The 22458-nt window shown below is 36.8% G+C and overlaps 1 protein-coding gene across 4 annotated transcripts; it reads right to left on the bottom strand.

Moving 5' to 3' along the window:
• Positions 1-259: 259 nt before the first annotated feature.
• On the bottom strand, positions 260-20993 carry LOC109067051 (interferon gamma receptor 1-like). 4 transcript variants are annotated; one of them, XM_042763272.1, is made up of 11 exons: positions 20788-20993; positions 19457-19592; positions 19139-19320; positions 18906-19051; positions 17367-17532; positions 13979-14114; positions 13661-13842; positions 13428-13573; positions 2336-2501; positions 1868-2010; positions 260-1224 (listed from the first exon to the last, which is right to left on the bottom strand). In XM_042763272.1, exons 1-11 carry the CDS (start codon positions 20849-20851, stop codon positions 955-957), a joined length of 1737 nt encoding a protein of 578 aa, XP_042619206.1. In that variant the 5' UTR covers positions 20852-20993; the 3' UTR covers positions 260-954. The 4 variants fall into 4 exon arrangements, with proteins under 4 accessions (XP_042619206.1, XP_042619211.1, XP_042619217.1 ...); XM_042763277.1 differs by lacking the exons at positions 13428-13573; positions 13661-13842 and adding exons at positions 3228-3370; positions 3445-3626 and having other exon boundaries at positions 20788-20992; XM_042763283.1 differs by lacking the exon at positions 20788-20993 and having other exon boundaries at positions 19139-19249; positions 19457-19593.
• Between the last annotated feature and the right edge of the window lie 1465 nt (positions 20994-22458).

The raw sequence follows: 22458 nt of genomic DNA, 5'->3' as shown, positions 1-22458 counted from the left end.
TGATACTGTAGTTATAATAAATAGAAAGTCCAAAAGATCAGAATTTATTTTAATAACATTATAATGTCTTTACGTCACTTTTGATTAATGCGTCCTTGCTGAATATATATGTGTGTGTGTGTGTGTGTGTGTGTGTGTGTGTGTGTGTGTGTGTGTGTGTGTGTGTGTGTGTGTGTGTGTGTGTGTGTATGTATGTATGTATGTATATGTATATGTATGTATATATATATATATATATATAGAGAGAGAGAGAGAGAGGTTAATTCACCTCTATATTTATTTTTTTGTAAATATGCACCAGGCATCCAGAGCTATAATAAAATGTCACATCAGTAATGTCACATGTAATAATAAAGTATTTTTCTGTAATCAAATCAACAAAGCCATGCATTTGGTGCCATTTGGTATCTTTGAGTTTTTCAACAGAACCAAATAAAATACAATAGTTGTTTAGTACTGATGGAAAATCCGATGAAACGTGCAAAAACGCAGCATAAATCCACATGAACTGAGCAGCACTTGTAAAAGATAATGTAAAACTTTGTTCTAAGGCCACAGGATAAGACTCTATCCGTATAGAAGATAAAACTACATCATGTAGAAAAATATAAGTAGTAATGAACAAAAATATACTCTAATAATAAGGAGAATTTTAAAAATCCCTGAAATAGTGTATGAGGAGTTTCGGTTCAAATAAAAGGAGTGCAGATGAAGACAATTGCCAAACACGTTTTTCCATTGCCAACAAACCGGAAAACCTGGGGGGAATTCCATTTCATGATGTCACGTGAGTGCTTGTATTTGTACGAACAGTCCCATCCCACATCATGTTTCCAAAACAGGTCCTGGCGACAGGTATGCAGATTTTGCTGTCTTTATGGTACTTTCCTTCACTTCTGTACCTCTGAAAGCAGTTAGGCTGTGTGACTCTACCATATCTCCGGGACTCTTCTCCTATTTTTTTCCGGGAGCATGTGGACAGTCATAAAAGTCAGACAGGTTGCTCTGCTCACTTCCAACAAGGTCATTAGGCCCATAGGGGCTTTTAACTTCCAATTCACCACTTCCCAGACCTTTGGTACTGGAGGGCAATTCGTCATCGCTCATCTCAAGAAACGGGTCTTGTTCTTTAGTGTTCTCGGACTGTTCGATCTTCACAACACTGTAAGCCTCTGGCTCCACTCTCAGAGTTCTGCACTCCTCGGCTGGTTGTGTACTGAAATCCTACCAAACCAGAAAGAGATAAGTTTACAGTCACCCAGCCCTGTGCAGGAATGCTGCTGGGTAACACACTCACAACAAAGATGTCAGGACAGATCTGACCAATCACAGCATTGTTTACCCAAAAATACATGACTTTCTTCACAAAAGAAGATATTTGGAAGAACACTGGACCATTAGACAATCCACTTGTGCACAATCATCTGTTATGTTTGTATTTTTTTATTTCTATTTTGCTGTTCTATTATTATTTCAGTTTTTGTCATTTTAGTACTTGCAATTAATTTTTATTTTGTTTCAGTTTGATTCCAAAACAACATTTCTGATTTATTCTTTTCATCTAATGTATTTTTTATTTAGTTTACATTTGCAGTTTTAGTAATTATAATATTTCACCTTTTTCCAAGCTTCCAAGGCAACATTTTTAGTTTAGTCTTAATGTGTTTTGCTTAAGCCAGATTGTGCAGCAGTGATATAAATACACAGATGGAGGCTAATTGTAATTTTTAAAAAAGGAATTGATTTTGTGTAAATTGTTTGAAATGCCATTCTTACACAAATTGTTGCATTCAGTTCAATATATGTCAGAATGCTTTACGGAAAAGGGTACACAAAAATATTGAAAACTGGTCAAACAGCAACTTACAGTAAAATACTGGAACATAAGGTGAACTTTCTTCTTCATTTCTGAGTTGCACATTGACACTAGCAGCATAATGATACCAGTAATGAACAGCAGCGTTAAAACAACCCCCAGAACTGGATACACATACACGGTGACCGGAGGATCTGGATGGAAGAACAAAAATATAAGTGAATTTCATCATACGAGCTTGTGCATGCATTTATGATTTACTGTTTGGCATATCATTTAATATGATATCACTGGGTTTTGGTTTCAAGGTTTGCACCATTGAGCCCCTACGGTGTCTGTTTTGTCTCATGTGTAAAAAAAATAAAAATGATTGCCTTCAGTATTTATGTATTGTAATGGCAGGACTCGGGTAAATGTGCTAATTTGCAATCTAATCTAAGTTGAAACAACCCAACATTTTTTAGAGTGTATCTGCCTTCAGAAATAAGCAGTAGACTGTTTGGTTAAAATCAAACTTACAGTTTCTTATGTCTCCTGTGAAACAGCTGCTTCTCAGATTGAAAAATCTCTGTCCGATCTTTCCAGTCAGATTGACGCAGTATTCGCCTCTGTACTCAGAAAACACAACGGACGTCTCGCATGTATTTTGCTTCATTTCACAGGTTTCAGAGGTTTTATTCTTCCCCTGTAGAGAAAAATAAAACAGGTTAACACAAAAATGAACATCTTGTCATTATTATGCCCTTCATTTGACTTGAGATATATACACTACTGTTAAAAGATTTGAGGTCAATAAGATTTGCTTCTTTAATAAGTGCTTTTATTCAGCAAGGATGCATTAAACTGATCAAAAGTCAGAGAAAATCATGGTTTCCACAAAAAGAGCACAACTGTTTTTAACACTTATAATCAGAAATGTTTCATGAGCAGCAAACCAGCATTTCAGCATGATTTCTGAAGGATCATGTGACACTGAAGACTGGAGTAATGATGCTGAAAATTCAGCTTTGATCACAGGAATAAATTACATTTTATAATATATTCACATAGAAGAGAGTTTTTTGGAATTGTAATAATATTTCACAGTGTAACTGTTTTACTGTATTTTTGATCAAATAAATGCAGCCTCGGTGAGCAGAAGAGACTTCTTTCAAAAATCTAAAAAAATAATCTGCCCCCAAACATTTGAACACTAGTGTACATAAATATTTTCAGGAATGATTTGATTTGAAGGTAAATAATTAAATTAGAATCTGTACCTCACACAAAGCGTTCATTTGAACTACTTTTATGTTGCTTTATTTGAGCTATAAATTATCATATAGAAAAAAGCTCCTGAAGATTGTTCAAGTGCAGTTTTTTTGTATTTGTTTGAACTATTACTGCAAGCAGACAGGAAAGTGAACGTTACTTCTGTTTCAATAAAGTATTTCAGATTATCGGTGAGGCCGCGCAGAGCCGGTGAGTTTCTGTACAGCTGAAGAGGGTTGGTGAACTGGACGTGAAGTTTGCCATCTTTGGGAGAAAGTTCAACCTCAGGAAAATCCAAATAACCTGAACACACAGTAGTACAGTTAGATTATACCATTATAGATGATATTTCCACTAAAAACACAGGCCAAACATACACATAATTTTGGCGGTAGCATATTTATTATAGCTGAAGATATCTGATAGTGTCGGCTCTGACTCCTCTCCTCCTCGCACAGCTGTCACAGTGACATAGTAGCGGTTGTATTCTGGATTAAACAGCATATTGGATATGTTTAAACGCCGACTTTGTGTCAGATTTTGTGTAATATTAGAGGTCCTGGAACAAAAATAAATAACAGTAAGCTCATGATGGCAGACAATATCATTCAATCAAGAAAAACTGAACATTTAGAGACTATAAAAGGCTTTTATTTGCTGGGAAAGATTAGGTTTCTTTAATTCAGATGATTTACCTTTCATTGTAATCGTGTATCACCTTCACCTGGAATTGGACGTCCTGATCAAGATCAGGATATTCCCATCGAACTTCAACTCCATAGCTGTCACACTGAATCGACACGCTAGCAGGAGGAGACGGGCGACTCACAGCTAAAAGAGACACATAATCATTAGTGTTTGATCAATCACATGCTCTTTTCTCTCTGTTTGCATTAGTCTGACCACATGATCTCCATGTATATTACATTCTTATTATGCTAAGCAAAACAATGCTCATAATTCCCATTCAGAGTACTGTATAAACACAAAATCTGTCAAGACATATGTGGACCAAATTTCAGAAAATAATGAAATATATTTTGTGTAAGTAAAATGAAGGCTGTTTTTAAAACCATTAAGATTTTTTGCATTGTAACATTATTCTCAAAAGAAGACAGTTGAGCACATTTCATTGTCAGTAGTAACACAATTCTTATGTGCCCTAAATGCCTGAAAAATGATATATTCAAAAACTGTGAAGTGCAATTATTTGGTAAGTGGTGTATTAAGTATACAATTGACTGAATATACAATGCAGTTAAAAGGTTTGGAGTCAGTACTATTTTAAATGTTTGTGAAATGTTTCTGTATCGCATCAAGGCTGTATTTATTCAATCAAAAATACAGTAAAAACAGCAATATTCTAAAATATTATTACAATTTAAAATAACAGTTTTCTGTTTGAAAATATTTTATCTTTTAAGTTACTCCTGTGATCAAAGCTGAATTTTCAGCATCATTACTCCAGTCTTCATGGTCACATGATCTAATATGTATATATACTCAAAATAATGTGGCAATAAGTGAAAACCTTAATGGTCTTAAAACAGGCTTAATTTACTTCATGTATGCTAACTATAATTTTTTTTAAAATCTAAACAGCCACAATTACAGTAGTTCCTGTTGAAATGATTCAGACTGGCTGAAAACAAACACTGATTTCCAATGGTTGTTGGCGTTTGTTGAGATAGTATGAACAAGCCTTTACAGGGTCCATGTGCCCTGCTGACCGTGCCCAGCACTCTCTCATCTCATGATAAACACAACACATATCAAAACGTCTTCCCTTCCCTTCCCGCAGGCTCTTCTCTCTAAACACCCACGCGCGCACACGCTCACACTTGCCATTTATTAACAGATGCAATTTAACCTATCACGCACACTGCTATTACCATCAGCAGAGGCCAGTTTCTTGTATTTTGGACTTTGCTTTTGTCTTCAGATGTGTTTTAAACCCCTATAAAGTTGACATTCAAAACCTATTTTACTGCTGTTATGCAACATATCTAAGAGTATTTGTGACCCTGGAGCACAAAAGCAGTCTTAAGTCGCTGGGGTATATTTATAGCAATAGCCAAAAATACATTGTATGGGTCAAAATTATAGATTTTTCTTTTATGCCAAAAATCAGTAGGATATTAAGATTATGTTCCATGAAGAAATTTTGTAAATTTCCTAACGTAAATATATCAAAATTCCATTTTTGATTAGTAATATGCATTGCTAAGAACTTCATTTGGACAACTTTAAAGGCGTTTTTCAAAATATTTAGATTTTTTTTTTTTTTGCACCCTCAGATTCCAGATTTTCAAACAGTTGTATCTCGGCCAAATATTGTCCGATCATAACAAACCATACATCAAAGGAAAGCTTATTCAGTTTTGACAAATTGACACTTAAGACAAGTTTTGTGTTCCAGGGTCACATTTAGCATTGTAATGTGTGGCAGTCGTTTGATTCTCCCGACTCTTATCTTTCTTCTAACTCTTATCTTGTTTTATGTCAGAGGTTGTCAGATTGGAGGCTCTTTTATGAGAACAAAGTCTGAATGTAAAAAAAAAAAAAACTATAAACTAACCAGGTAGAAATTATTGCTTTTTTCTGATTATTGGCTAGACGGCTGATTCTTCTCAGTTGGGAAAAAGGCAAGGCCACCATCTCACAAACTCTGGATGACAGAGGTGTTGTCATACCTCAAACTTGAGCACCTTAAGTATACTATCCAAAGCTTACAATGTCTGGCAGCACTTCTTATCTTATCTTGAATCCTTGTGGGCTATTTTATCATAACTGAAGACCCCCTCCTTTTTTAAGGGGTGTGTATATACATGCAGTTTTGTTTTGGTGTGGAATATGTTAAAAGAATGTGACTTTTGCATAATAATGAAAACCAATACAAATACGCTATTTGAATAAAATGAGTTACTCAGATTGCTTTGTTTAGTCGAATCATTTACATAGAGTCATTTAACACCCGCCATTACAGCCTCACAATCATATTATCGCGTTCATTTATTGTCTAATCAGATCGATTCATAAGTCAGCTGTGCAATGCTTGAACTTTGACCTGCTTTATGGATTTAGTTAATACGTAGAGTACAGTATGTGACTGTCATGATCGTATGTCCAGACATTCACAGAGCTCTGTAGTGAAGCACACATTAAACTACGAATGACAGGAATGTGTGAAATGTTAACTGTGATTAACTGAACTGACAGTAAAGGGTTGGGTTTGCGTCCTTCTTGATGAGTTTTGACGCACCTACATTCAGGATTATTCTCAGATGTCAGTGTGATAAAAACTGGCATCCGCAACAAGGCCTTTGGACCACACAAACACACAAACCTACGCTCTTATCATGGAAAACAACTCCAAATCTTTTTTTCTCAACACAACTTACACTGCCTTAACATACATTTCTATCAGTTCTTGTATTTCCTGGGAAATGAACCCATGACCTTAATTCAGAAATTAAAGTATTCTAAAGTAATCCTGAAAATAAAATGGAAAAAATATCTACCAGTGTGTCTACCATCTAAATGAAAACTAAAGCCTTTTAATACTGTGCCATCCCACTTCACATTTATTTTATTTTATTGTATCTTATTTTAACACACATTAATCAACATTTCTGTAAATGTGCCAGTGTTAGTCAACCACAGTCCTTTGTCAAGAAGTTTAAAAAACAACAAAAAACCCAACAAAACATATACACAATAACTCATAACATCAAAGAACATTTCCACAATTAGCCATGCAAGCACACAACCCTAAATAGATAAGATGCAAGCCTGCTGGAAAACAGTAAGCATACATAAAGCACATCAGATGCCATTTAGAGTTCATATAAAATAAAAGCAAAGACCGAAATTGTATAACACTATAAAAAAAAAAGTATTCTAAACAATTAATAAAACACGAAGTAAATAATCCAAACATACCCAAGCCATGCATTGGCCAGCAAAGTACATGGGGACATGTTAGCAGCGGGTTAAACAGTAACGAGTAATAATAAAAAGATCGATAACTATATAGATTATAGATTATAGCATATATATAAAATCTATAAATTAAACTGATTTTTTATATATATATATATATATATTCAATTAATAATATATTACTTTTATACTTCTAAAATAAATGTAAAATAAAATCATCTTACCCTCTGAGACGGATTTGTGGATCAGGATCAAGACAGTGACACTGATATAGATCTGTATCCGCATTATTGCCAGCGAGTTTCAATCCAGTATTCACATATTATAGCTTCCAGTAAAATGTTTTAATCTAATCGAAATTACTGTTCTCCAAGAGTCGATCCGTACTGTACTAGAGCTACATGAGACAGTGAGACGGCGCGCGGGTTCCAGGGAAAAGATGTGTCTCGCGCACTCCCCCAGGCGCGACTCAGGTGTTTACTGGTCTGTTGCTACCTGCTACAGGTAACTCTCTCTCTCTCTCTCTCTCTCTCTCTCTCTCTCTCTTTCTCTCTCTCTCTCACACACACACACTACACAGAATTATTATATAATATATAATATTATAGTGCCATCTGATGTTATATCACAATACATGCAGGGCTCCAGAAAAGAATATATATATATTCTGTGTAATTAATATCTTACTTACATTCGTACGCACATCTGCACTTTGTTGTTTATATTTCAGTCATTGAGCAATTGTGAACAAAAGACCGCGTTTCAGCGATGACTCATCTGAATGTCTCTGATCCTCCACAACCTCAACAAACTCATCATAACCGCGCGTGATTGGTTAAAAGCAGCGCTGTACAAACGCGTCTGTCTCTGGCTCAGCGCCAGCCAAAGCGCGAACGCTGATTTGAATATATTTATATATATTCACACCGATAGAAATTAATAATTTCCAATAAGTTTAAACTGATTTTAAAATTTTATTGGCATTTTTATCTTTATAAAGCCATTTTTTTTCTAAAAGTATCCACTATCTTCTGAGTCAAATTCTTACATTTAATCAGTAAATTAGAATAGTAAGACATTCAGGCTGTTACCAAGCAAATTAAATCAACACAGAACCTGCATCTGAAGTGGCATTTAGATGTGTTTACACACTGTTTAATGCAAGACATGGATGCATTTAAATGCAAATACAAATGCATAAATAATGTTTTGATATATTAAACACAAAAAGTTAAATTCTGATATTTTAAATGATTTAAAACATGAAAAAAATCGAAATGTGAAATTAAAACCGCCAATAGGTGGCAGCAAGTCACTGTTAATAAGTGAGTCATTGAACCGAATCATTTTGATTCATTCCGTCATGTTGCTCAGAAACGCAGAACGGCGCTGTGGCTGTGCGTGGAATGATGCTTGTTGGCGAAACAGAGCAAAAACAGGCTATTGTGTCTAAAACGTAAGTCTCTTAATTTACTTTTTGTTTATTGAGCTGTTGTAAAAAAAAAATCAATATCACTGGCACTCTTCCGTGTGAAATTGATATATGAAGTGGTATAAATATGTACATTTTCTATGGTGCCCGTGAGGTGACATGTCCGGTTCACTTAGTTTTGTCGTGGCCACGACGTAATAACTCGTGGGAACAATATGTCATAGCCACGAGATATTAATTTGAGGGAATGTCATATCAACTTTTGGGAACGTGATATTATGTCGTGTCCACGAGATCATTTTGTCGAGGTAAAGACATCCTTATGTCGACTTCTTATGTTGAGGGAAGACATATTTTTCTCGCGCCATGAGTTTAATGTAAACAAACTGTATTTTTTTACAGTCTATGAAACAAACCTGCGTGACCATAGCAACCCGGGATTATCAGATATGTATTCATTCATATTTTATTTTGAATTAAGAAATTATTATATATTATAGAAATTATTGCATTATTAAATTATTATATTAACCATAGGCCTTGGCTACCGGACTGTATTAGTCAGGATTCAAATTAAGTTGATCATGAATAAATGTTACATAAAGTGCATAATATAAAATAGGCCTACAAGAAAACATTTTTATCCATCCTGCAGTCTTGTAAATCCATTAAGTGATCGTCTTTTTCCTGTTATTTGTAAATTATTATTTTCAGCCTATTATTGGTTATATTTTTTATATTCGTTTATGAAATTTTTTCCCTTCATGTCAATCTCTTTACTTAACTTTTTTAATACTTTTGTAAATAATAGCCTACTGTAACTGCTCAACATGCCAGTAAAGCTTTGATTATGCTGACTGGAATTTTTGCTGGAATGTAGTTTAAATTTAGCATATATTTCATTTTATTTTGGTTAATTAATAGACCATAATTATAAATACTGTAGTATTTCATTTAGGAATTAATCATTCACATAGTTGTAAATGAAAGCACACTCATTTATCATCACACATAGACGTAAATACAATCATAAAGTCAAAACTTTATTGGCATAATTGTCAGGCATTTATTTTCAAAATATATGGTAGGCTAGCAAATGCTAGCTTAATTATACGAAACGTTAACTAGGTAAGGTGATACACAAATTGAAAGGCATATATAACAATAAATATACAAATATACTCCTAATAAGTTAATGTAGTAATAATAATAATAATAATAATAATAATATACAAGTATTAAATTAAAGGCACAATATGTAATTTTCTCCGCTGGAGGGCGCATATTCAAAACAAACAAAGAGACAAAGGTGTAGTTTGATGAGTCTAGTGAGTAATCAATCAAGTCATTCTTCCTCCCCACACCCAAAGCAAACTCAATCTGACGGCACTCGGGCAGAAATCATGTTCATGGATGAACTAATGATTTATTAATGTAGTAGAATGAAGCAGGGTGAGGCTGAAAGACAAATAATGCTGACTCACAGCCTGTAAGTACGTTCAGTAAAGTAAATCACGTTCAGTAAATCACAATGCACTGGATAGCTGGCCAATCAGAGCACACCTTGCTTTTCAAACCGATGAGCTTAAAAATAAAAAATCTATAAAAATAATAATCTATGCATTTCAGAAAGGCAGGTCAGAATGGCTTTTCCCCAACTGCGCATGATCAGTGACCTGTGCAGATTATTAAATAGGCCACGCCTGCCTGATGACGCGGTTTTCGATTATGCTGTTCTGAACGCGACACTTCAGCGTTTGTTGCTTCTTATTCAGGATCATCTTAGGGACTGCGGGTTTTCTCGTTGTTTCACTTCTTTAAAGGACCATGTTGTTTTTGTGGCTGTTTTCAGAATTAAAGAATAATAAATTATTGTTAAATGCAAATAACACTGATATGTCATCTCAAATGGACACAAAATGTAAATGCACATAAATATAATTACAGTATTATTTAATTACTGAATGTGTCATCAGCTCAACCGCGTAGTTCTTCTCTTATTCATGCTTTTTATATAACACATCAGAGCTGGATCTGTCTGGAACAGACTAAAACTGAGCAGAAAACTTACTGTTTTTGTGATTGATCAAACACTATTGATTATAAAACTCAGTTTTGTTAAATTGAATGCATCCTTGCTGAATATTAATTTATTTAAAAATAAATAAATGCAAACAAACAACTACAATACGAATGACCCCAAACATTGGAACAGTAGGGCGTAACTTCTGGATAGTTATACATTTCTCATACATTTTCATATTTTTCATGTTAAACTACGAATGACAGGAATGTGTGACAAGAAAAATATGGTTTGATTTTTAACTTACAATAACTTTGGAAACAGGGTTAAATGATGAAGTTTAATAAATGCTTCAACACTAATCCAACTCATACAAAGCATTACTTGTATGACATTGACTTTTACACTGCCTGCAGACTGAAGCGACCAATAGGAAAGTGCGGTGCTCATCATATGTAGCAAGACAAGTCAAACATATAGGAGTGCAACAAAAACAACAATACAAATCAGCTACTAAGTTAAGTAAGTTAACAGTCAGGTGTTAAGACTAAACCCTAAGGTGCCGATAAAACAAACACAGACATAAACACAAGCACAAAGAAAATTACAGCGGTGAGTTAAGCCTCTTAAAGCATTACAGCTGCTGTTCTTTATGGAAGCAGATGTGGAGTGAATGTGAGCTCTGAAAAACAAGGTGCCAAGTGCACAGGCGCAAGGATATGCTCATGTGGCTGTATGTTCGTCATGTGTAGTTTCTGCGCCACTGTGTCACTAAAAGGCATTGTTTGAGGCAAATACATCTGCTTTCAATAGGCCACATCATCTCGTGTGAGAGCATGAGTTTAAACAGCATTTTCAAGAGTATTATTAAAGGAATGTATTCATTCTCAGCGCATCCAAGACGTAGATGAGTTTGTTTCTTCATAGGAACAGATTTGGAGAAATGTAGCATTGCATCACTCGCTCACCAATGGATCCTCTGCAGTGAATGGGTGCCTTCAGAATGTGAGTCCAAACCACTGATATAAACATCATATTAATCCACGCCACTCCACTCCATCAGTTAGTGTTGTGTGAAGAAAAAAGCTGCGTATTTGTAAGAAAAAAAAATCCATCAAGACATTTTTTAACTTTTTCCAGCTAAAATATGAGTCCACATTCCATAATATTTTTTTAAATAAGGACAAAAATAATATAACCAGAGTTTTTGTACTTGCTCACATTTAAACACACAAAATAATAATTTCTCTTTCTCTCTAATGAATAAAACACACACACATATACTCTGCCCTATTTAATTTTATCAGATCAGATCTTCAAAAAGCTGCAATATGTTGAGAGCTCAGCGGCTGGTCTGACCTTCAGCAAAACACAGGTCAAGGGCACACAAACACTAAACTATCAAATCCATGCAAATGTCTCCACCCTCCCTTGATGCCCTTCAGACAAGCATCATCACACATGCATTCATTCTTGCATGAGCCCATATGGTGTCTGTTTTGTCTCATGTGTAAAAAAAATTAGTAAAATATAGTATTTATGTATTGTAATGGCAGGTCTCAGGTAAATGCTTTGATCCTAATTTGCAATTTGCAAAGTCAAAAGTTTGGATGCATCTACCAATTGTCTATTACTGTATGTCTAGCTGCAATGTTTTTAAATAGTAGTAAAGTCATTGAAACTACAAAATAAAAAAAATATATAAATAAAACTTGTCTATATTTCAGCTCTGTTCACATGGATGCTCTCTCTTTATTATCTGCCTTGTGAAGTGAACGGAAGAGTGTTTGGTTGAAATCAAACTTACAGTTTCTTATGTCTCCTTTGAAACAGCTGCTTCTCAGATTGAAAAATCTCTGTCCGATCCTTCCAGTCAGATTGACGCAGTATTCGCCTCTGTACTCAGAAAACACAACGGACTTCTCGCATGTATTTTGCTTCATTTCACAGGTTTCACAGGTTTTATTCTTCCCCTGTAGAGAAAACAATAGTTACGACTTTTTTAAAAGAACAATTCACACAAAAATTAGCATTTTGTCATGATTAATGCACTCTGTTTGACTTGAGATATACACTACTGTTCAAATATTTGGGGTCAATAAGATTTGTTTATTAAAGATTTATCTAAAGCGAGAGACAATCATGGTTTCCACAAAAAGAGGACAACTGTTTTTAACACCGATAATCAGAAATGTTTCCTCAGCGGCAAACCTGCATGGTTTTTGAAGGATCATGTGATACTGAATACTGGAGCAACGATGCTGAAAATTCAGCTTTGAGCACAGGAATAAATTATAGTTAACAATATTTGTCACGATACCGCTACTATGGGGAGCATGGAGCAAGGAACGAGGAGACATGGAGTAGACATCAAACAAGGAGACTTTAATGAACATCCAATGGAACTAGGAACACACAAGTAGCGGGGAATGACGACATTCAATACCAGACAAAGAACTCAGAACAGGAAACACATTAAATACACAAGACATGAGAAGGGGGTGACGAGAAACACCTGGGAGCAATAAACATAATTGCACATAAGGGAAAACTAAGTCATGAAAAGCATGTGGGGAACAAAACACAAGACACAGGACTGACAATATTCACATAGAAAAAAAGTTATTTGAAATTGCCAAAATATTTTATGTTACTGTTTACTGTATTTTTGAACAAATAAATGCAGCCTTGGTGAGCAAAAGAGACTTCTTACAAAAATATAAAAAAAAATCTGAATGCTAGTATACATAAATATTTTCAGGAATGATTTGATTTAAAGATAAATACTGAAATTTCAGTCTGTTCCTCACACAAAGTAATCAGTTACTTTCTTTTTGTTTTTTTGTCCTTATTGAAGCTTTAAATTACTACAATACTGAAAAAAGCTGCTGAAGATTGTTCAAGTGAGGTTTTTTGTATTTGTTTGAACTATTACTGCAAGCAGACAGGAAAGTGAACATTACTTCTTCTGTTTCAATACAGTATTCCAGATTATCGGTGAGGCCGCGCAGAGCCGGCGAGTTTCTGTACAGCTGAAGAGGGTTGGTGAACTGGACGTGAAGTTTGCCATCTTTGGGAGAAAGTTCAACCTCAGGAAAATCCAAATAACCTGAACACACAGTAATACAGTTAGATTATACTGCCGGTATTTGCTATGATAGATGATATTTCCACTAAAAACACAGGACAAACATACACTTAATTTTGGCGGTAGCATATTTATTATAGCTGAAGATATCTGATAGTGTCGGCTCTGACTCCTCTCCTCCTCGCACAGCTGTCACAGTGACATAGTAGCGGTTGTATGCTGGATAAAACAGCATACTGGATATGTTTAATCGCAGACTTTGTGTCAGATTTTGTGTAACATTTGAGTTCCTGGAACAAAAATAAATAACAGTAAGCTCATGATGGCAGACAATATCATTCAATCAAGAAAAACTGAACATTTAGAGACTATAAAAGGCTTTTATTTGCTGGGAAAGATTAGGTTTCTTTAATTCAGATGATTTACCTTTCATTGTAATCGTGTATCACCTTCACCTGGAATTGGACGTCCTGATCGAGATCAGGATATTCCCATCGAACTTCAACTCCATAGCTGTCACACTGAATCGACACGCTAGCAGGAGGAGACGGGCGACTCACAGCTAAAAGAGACATATAATCATTAATGTTTGATCAATCACATGCTCTTTTCTCTCTGTTTGCATTAGTCTGACCACATGATCTCCATGTATATTACATTCTTATTATACTAAGCAAAACAATGCTCATAATTCCCATTCAGAGTACTGTAAAAACACCAAATCTTTCAAGAGGTGGACCAAATTTCAGAAAATAAAGAATTAAATATACTATGGCAGGAAGAGCAAAAAACAGACACAGTGGAATAAAGTGTCCAAAGGATGAGTGTTCAAAATAAATAGGGAATCTGGTGTCCTCGTCATGCTGCAAGGTTCGTGTAGGTGGGGCAGTGTTCAGAAAGGAAGGGTCCAGGTAAGGGGCGGAGTCTGGTGGCTTCTTCCAGCGGCTGCATCCTTCTCGTTGCCCTCGGCGCTTGAAAGGATTAAACGGCCCGGCATCCTTGCCCAACGGCTGTGTAACGGGTGCGGTCTTCATGCGGACCGCAGGTCCAGCAGCTCACATCTCTGGCGGTGCGGGAGTCCCTCCACGCACCCTTCCTGGACCCATGAGGACACCAGCGTGCATGCATGGGGAAGAGACTGGTCTCCCGAGGAGAGGCGCGCTTGGCATTTAAACAGCGATGGTGATGAGGCTCCATTTGCATCAGGTGTGCCTCATCACACGCCTGACAGCCTGATGAATGAAGCTGTCCTTCAGTCTGCTGGTCCTGGCCTGGAGACTCCGCAGTCTCCTCCCTGATGGCAGCAGACTGAAGAAGCTGTGTGACGGGTGTGTAAGATCACCTGCAGTGCAGAGGGCTTTACGGGTGAGACAGGTTCCATAAATGTCCTGGTGGGGGCACTAATGATCTTCTCAGCTGCTCTCACTATGCGTTAAAGGGTCTTCCGGCAGGACGCGGTGCAGGTGCCATACCACACAGTGATGCAACTAGTCAGGATACTCTCGATGGTGCCTCTGTAGAAGGTGCACATGATGGGGGCTCTGGCTCTCCTCAGTTTGCGGAGGAAGTAGAGACGCTGCTGTGCTTTCTTGGCCAGTGCTGCTGTGTTTTCAGTCCAGGAGAGGTCCTCTGTGATGTGCTCACCCAGGTACTTGGTGCTGCTCACTCTCTCCACAGTCGCACCGTTTATAGTCAGAGGAGCATGCTGAGTGTGCACTCTCCTGAAGTCAACAACAATTTCCTTCGTCTTCTCCACGTTCAGAGAGAGATTGTTGTCACTGTACCACCCGGCCAGGCGGCTCACCTCGCTCCTGTAGTTTGTCTCATCTCTGTTGCTTATGAGACCCACCACAGTCGTGTTATCCGCAAACTTAATAAAGAGGTTGGAGTTGTGTGATGGTGTGCAGTCGTGGGTTAGCAGAGTGAAGAGAAGGGGGCTCAGCACACATCCTTGGGGGGTCCGAGTGTTCAGTGTGATGGTGCTGGATGTGTTACTGCCGACCCGTACTGCCTGAGGTTTTCCAGTCAGAAAGTCCAACAGCCAGTTGCACAGCGAAGTGTTGAGTCCCAGCTAGACCAGTCTGTGAATGAGCTGTTGAGGGATGATTGTGTTGAATGCTGAACTGAAGTCTATGAACAGCATTCTGACGCATGAGTCCTTTTTGTCTATATGTGTGAGTGCTGAATGGAGGGCAGTTGCGATGGCATCATCGGTCGAGCGGTTGGACCGATATGCAAACTGGAAGGGGTCCAGGGAGAGGAGGGAGGGCAGATTTGATATGGTGCATGACTAGCCGTTCAAAGCACTTCATGAGGATGGGAGTAAGTGCAACAGGACGGTAGTCATTGAAACAGGATGGAGATGGCTTCTTCGGGACTGGAATGATGGTGGTAGCTTTGAAGCATGTGGGGACAACAGCCTGACTAAGTGAGATGTTGAAAATGTCTGTGAAGACATCAGAGAGTTCTGCTGCACAGTCTCTCAGTACACGCCCAGGAATGTTGTCAGGACCCGGAGCTTTGCGTGCACTGATCCTGCTGAAGGATCTCCTCACGCTGTCTGGGGTCAGCATCATCACCTGGTCACCGGGAGGAGGTGGAGACTACTTTGCAGTGGTGCTGTTTTGTTCCTCAAAGCGAGCAAAGAAGGTGTTCAGCTCGTTCAGCAGGGAGATGTTGCTGTCACAGGTCCACGGTGGGGGCTTGTAGTCCGTAATGGTCTGTATCCCCTGCCACAGGCTCAGAGTGTCTCTGCTGTTCGCTGAAACGATGGGCTATCCTCCTGGAGTACTGTCTCTTAGCCTCTCTGATGCCGCGGGATAGGTTGGCCCTAGCTGTCCTCAGGCTCCCCTCATCTCCAGCTCTGAAGGCAGCAGTCCGCATCTTCAGGAATCTGTAGACCTCCCCTGTCATCCACGGCTTCTGGGTGGCCCGAACAGTGATGGTCTTTGTGACTGTTACATCATCAATACACTTGGTGATGTAGGCAGTGACCGTCTTGGAGTACTCTTGGAGGTCTGTGGTGTTATTTGTATGTGGCAGCCTGCTTAAACACATTCCAGTAAGTGGTGTCATAAAAACAGTCTTGAAGAGCCTCTGACGACCCTTCTGGCCACACTTGAATTTGTTTGTGAACTGGTTTGGCGACTTTAACGAGCCGTCTGTATGCAGGCATTAGCATGACAGTGATGTGGTCTGAGTAACCAATTTGTGTAATTTCTTTGTAAGCGCCTCTCTGTGTGGTGTAAACAAAGTCTAAAATGTTATTACCTCATGTTGGAAAGTTAATGTGTTGGTGTATTTTTGGGAACACACTCTTTAAGTCTGCATGGTTGAAATCTGGGTTGATTAAGGGACAGGGTGACGATGATAATTAGGGGGGAGGCAGCTGACTAGTCACAATACTTTGTGTAATTAAAATGAAGCCTGTTTTTTTTTTTTTTTTTACATTTTGCATTTTATCATTATTCTCAAAAGACAGTTAAACACATTTCATTGACAGTAGTGCAGTAAAGTAACACAATTCTCGTTTGCACTATAATGCCAGAAAAGTGATATATTCACAGATTGTGAAGTACACGTGTTATATGAAGTACACAATGTAGTAGAATTTTTTTTACTGAATATATAATAGCAATTAAACTTTTGGGGTCTGTAATATTTTGAAATGATTTTTAGTTATAAAAACTATTATGAAATATTACAATTTAAAATAACTCTTTTATTTGTGAATATATTGTAAAATGTCATTTGTCTCCACTATTATCTGCCTTGTGAAGTGAACGGAAGACTGTTTGGTTGAAATCAAACTTACAGCTTCTCATGTCTCCTGTGAAACAGCTGCTTCTCAGATTGAAAAATCTCTGTCCGATCTTTCCAGTCAGATTGATGCAGTATTCGCCTCTGTACTCAGAAAACACAACGGATGCCTCGCATGTATTTTGCTTCATTTCACAGGTTTCACAAGCTTCATTCCTCCCCTGTGTAGAAAACAACAGTTGCGACTATTTTAAAGAACAGTTCATACAAAAAAAGAGTATTTTGTCATTATTAATGCACTCCCTTTGACTTGAGATATACACTACTGTTCAAATATTTGGGATTAATAAGATTAGTTTGTTAAAGAAATTAATACTTTTATTCAGTAAGGATGCAATAAACTGATCTAAAGTCAGAGAAAATCATGGTTTCCACAAAAAGAGCACAACTGTTTTTAAAGGGATACTCCATCCCAAAATGTCATGTCGTTCCAAACCCGTAAATGCTTCGTTCGTCTTCGGAACACAATTTAAGATATTTTGGATGAAAACCGGGAGGCTTGAGACTGTCCAAAGGAGTGCCAAATAAATAACAGTGTCAAGGTCCAGGAAAGTATGAAAAGCATCGTCAGAATACTCCATCTGCCATCAGTGATTCAACCGTAACGTTATGAAGCGACGAGAATACTTTTTTGTACAATTCAAATACAATCCATTTTGACAATTCTGACTAGTACACAAGTGGCTTATGCTCTTCTGTATCAGCCCTGCCACAAGGATATGTTTTTTATATGTATTTACGCTTTGGTTTGAAAGCAAACAACGCATCAGTGCAGTGCGGCCATCTGCGTACTGCTCAGAATTGCCAAAATGGCACTACACTGATTTGGAGAGACACAGAGGAGAGGAATTGTTGAATGAAATCATTATTTTTGTTTTCTTTCTCAAGCCTCCCTGTTTTCATCCAAAATATCTTAAATTGTGTTCCGAAGACGAACGAAGCTTTTACGGGTTTGGAACGACAGGGAGGTAAGTGATTAATGACAAAATTTTCATTTTGTGGTGGAGTAACCCTTTAACATTGATAATCAGAAATGTTTCCTCAGCGGCAAACCTGCATTTTAGGATGATTTCTGAAGGATCATGTGACACTGAAGACTGGAGTAATGATGCTAAATATACAACTTTGATCACAGGAGTAAATTACAGTTTACATTATATTCACATAAAAAAGAGTTATTTGAAATTGTAATAATATTTTATAATGTTACTGTTTTTACTGTATTTTTTTATTAAATAAATGCACCCTTGGTGATTAAAAGAGACTTCTTACAAAAATGTTTTAAAAATCTGACCCCAAACATGTGAATGCTATAGTCTACATAAATATTTTCAGGAATGATTTGATTTGAAGATAAATACTGAAATTTTAGTCTGTTCCTCACACAAAGTAATTATCAGCTACTTTTTTTTTTGTCCTTATTGAAGCTTTAAATTACTACAATACTGAAAAAAGCTGCTGAAGATTGTTCAAGTGAGGTTTTTTTGTATTTGTTTGAACTATTACTGCAAGCAGACAGGAAAGTGAACGTTACTTCTTCTGTTTCAATACAGTATTTCAGATTATCGGTGAGGCCGCGCAGAGCCGGCGAGTTTCTGTACAGCTGAAGAGGGTTGGTGAACTGGACGTGAAGTTTGCCATCTTTGGGAGAAAGTTCAACTTCAGGAAAATCCAAATAACCTGAACACACAGTAGTACAGTTAGATTATACTGCCGTTATTTGCTATGATAGATGATATTTCCACTAAAAACACAGGCCAAACATACACTTAATTTTGGCGGTAGCATATTTATTATAGCTGAAGATATCTGATAGTGTCGGCTCTGACTCCTCTCCTCCTCGCACAGCTGTCACAGTGACATAGTAGCGGTTGTATGCTGGATAAAACAGCATATTGGATATGTTTAAATGCAGACTTTGTGTCAGATTTTGTGTAATATTTGAGTTCCTGGAACAAAAATAAATAACAGTAAGCTCATGATGGCAGACAATATCATTCAATCAAGAAAAACTGAACATTTAGAGACTATAAAAGGCTTTTATTTGCTGGGAAAGATTAGGTTTCTTTAATTCAGATGATTTACCTTTCATTGTAATCGTGTATCACCTTCACCTGGAATTGGACGTCCTGATCAAGATCAGAATATTTCCATCGAACTTCAACTCCATAGCTGTCACACTGAATCGACACGCTAGCAGGAGGAGACGGGCGACTCACAGCTAAAAGAGACACATAATCATTAATGTTTGATCAATCACATGCTCTTTTCTCTCTGTTTGCATTAGTCTGACCACATGATCTCCATGTATATTACATTCTTATTATGCTAAGCAAAACAATGCTCATAATTCCCATTCAGAGTACTGTAAAAACACCAAATCTGTCAAAACATATGTGGACCAAATTGCAGAAATAAAGAATGAAATATAATTTGTGTAATTAAAATGAAGCCTCTTTTTAAAACCAGTACGATTTTTTGCATTTTATCATTATTCTCAAAAGACAGGTAAACACATTTCATTGACAGTAGTGCAGTAAAGTAACGCAATTCTCGTTTGCACTTTAATGCCAGAAAATTGATATATACACAGATTGTGAAGTACTAGTGGTATATTAAGTATACAATGTAGTAGAATTTGTGTAACTGATTATACAATGCCAATTAAAAGTTTGGGGTCTGTAATATTTTAAAGGGTCTCTTCTGCTCACCAAGGTTGAAATTATTTGATGAAAAATACTGTAAAAACTGTACTACTGTGAAATATAACCATTTAAAATATCTATTTTCTAAGTGAATATATGTTTAAAATGTAATTTATATTTTTAAAATTTGGTATGCAAATGAATTATGACTGAAAATCAGATCTCTTTGCACAGTCTAATCATTTACTTTATCTAAATTGTGTAATTATACACATTTATTTATTCAGTCACTTTAATCAGATAGATTCATAAGTCAGATGTGATATCGAACCCAAGACCTTGTCGTTGTGCTGCTATAAGATTCTGAAATTTGAGTAATGTAATATAGAAATATCTATGTGTTGATAGAAATATCTATGTGTTGAGAGAAATGTCTATGTGTTGAGTTAACCCTGCTTCTATATGAAAATTAAAGCCTTGTAATATTGTGCCGTCCCCCTTCACATGTGCCAACCACATCAGTATTGGGCACAACATAACCTTTAGTTATTGATTATCAACATTTATGAAATATTTAGTGACATTACATCTGTCTCGTCTGTTTTTCCCAAGAATTTGAACTTTCCAAATTAAAAAAAAAAAAAAAATACAAATAAAATGTTTGTTGGTGAATAATCTATATAAAAAAGAATATTTACATGTGTTCAATTATTAATATATTACTACTATTACTATTACTACTAAAATACATTTAAAATAAAATCATCTTACCCTTTGAGACGGATTTTTGGATCAGGATCAAGACAGTGACACTGACATAGATCTGTATCTGCATTATTGCCAGCGAGTTTTACTCTTCGAGTAAAAAAATGTAATCTTGTCGAAATGACTGTTCTCCAAGTGTAGTGAAACTTTTCGGTTCAGATCCGTGTTGTTGCAGAACTACATGAGACAGTGAGGCAGCGCGAGGTTTCCAGGGAAGCGGCGCTCTTCGGGGAAATGAACAGGGTTGCCAGGTTTTCACAACAAAATTATACTGCCAACAAAAACAAGGCGGGGGGTTTGTTGGGGGTCGCGTTTTTGGCAAGGTTCCGCAACAGTTGAAATGACGTCTTACTCACTACATGGAACGTATTTCTATAGGCCTAGTCTTTGCTTAAACTCATCTGAAGCCATAACAGTTATGACAGTTACAGTTATTAACCATTATTACACTCACTCGCGTTTAATTTCATAAGTGGAAGGTTTTACCTTCATTTAATTAATGTACATACAGTAGAATCAGATTTCAGCTCTCGATTTACAATATTATAGTGCCATCTGATGTTATATCATTGTGTTACAATATATGTCAGATGTACAAGGGCTCTCTAGATTTATCAAAATTTGGAGTGAGATTAGGCTACATCTGTCAAGGGAGGAGCCACTCAATCTGATGAAAGGCAGTATAATTAATCCAAATAAAATCAATTGTTTTATGTATTTCAAAAATACAAATGTATTAAAAAGAAAAATAAATTTGGCCCCAAACGAGCCAACTGAACAGCAGTGCTCAATGTGCATACTGTACTACACATACAGTAGGATTGCAGAACTTGCCCTGAGCATGTATGTCAAGCTGTGTGTGTGTGTGTGTGTGTGTGTGTGTGTGTGACTGCTCCGCTTTCTTCTTCCCTGTCTTGTCCACTGATTCATCAACTGTCTCCTCTATGGTTTCTTCTACTTTCTCCTCTACTATCTCCCTGGCTGTCTTCTCCAGCTCTGATCTGGCAACCTTTATTAACCATTTGGTTCCCGAAATGAAATAATACTCTTTTGCTTTTTCCCTGCCATCTTTGAAACAGACACATGCAATGATTAATGTATGCATTGCCAGGATATTAAAGATTACTGAATGATAGCCAGAGCTCTCTGCTTTAAGAGATGTAGTCTCTAGTCCTACATCTCTAGTCCTTTCCTTAATTTCAAGTAGTACCCATAGCTATAAACTAAGGCTTCTGGTTGCAAAGCAACTGGAGAGTTGGAGAGACTGCATCAGTAATAATTTAGCACAAATTTGACTATATTCCCCAACATTAGCTCTCACTATCTTTGATCACAGGCAAGCAAGTGATTTCGTCCAGGAATCGTATGTTGCCTATAACGGCCGTGCTTGCAGCGGGGTCACGTAATTTACCCGGAAACAACTAATTCGAATTTCTGATTGGCAGAGGTGGGTAGAGTACCCAAAAACTGTACTCAAGTAAAAGTAAAAGTACTTATAGAAATATTTACTCAAGTAAAAGTCTGAATAGTTACTTGAGTAAGAATAATATATATATATATATATATATATATATATATATATATATATTATAAGCCCTTTTTAAGTTCTTCTTAGGTTGTTTTGAAAATGTTCTGTAGGCCACTAAGAAAAAGTAAGACGACTGTACATTTGTTTGT

The sequence above is a fragment of the Cyprinus carpio genome, chromosome A1, assembly GCF_018340385.1.
Source record: "Cyprinus carpio isolate SPL01 chromosome A1, ASM1834038v1, whole genome shotgun sequence".
Lineage (NCBI taxonomy): Eukaryota > Metazoa > Chordata > Actinopteri > Cypriniformes > Cyprinidae > Cyprinus > Cyprinus carpio.
The sequence above is the reverse complement of the archived record's forward strand: the minus strand, read 5'-3'. Positions and strand labels throughout refer to the sequence as shown.

Bases quoted from the DNA above. Each gene is read 5' to 3' on its own strand.
- LOC109067051 (XM_042763272.1), bottom strand. From the start codon at position 20,851: ATGCAGATACAGATCTATGTCAGTGTCACTGTCTTGATCCTGATCCAA. The intron at 17,533-18,905 runs GTAACGTTCACT...TTTTCTACACAG, and splicing joins ACTGTATTGAAACAGAAGAA to GGGAGGAATGAAGCTTGTGA. The intron at 2,502-13,427 runs GTAATGTTCACT...TTTTCTCTACAG, and splicing joins ACTGTATTGAAACAGAAGAA to GGGAAGAATAAAACCTCTGA.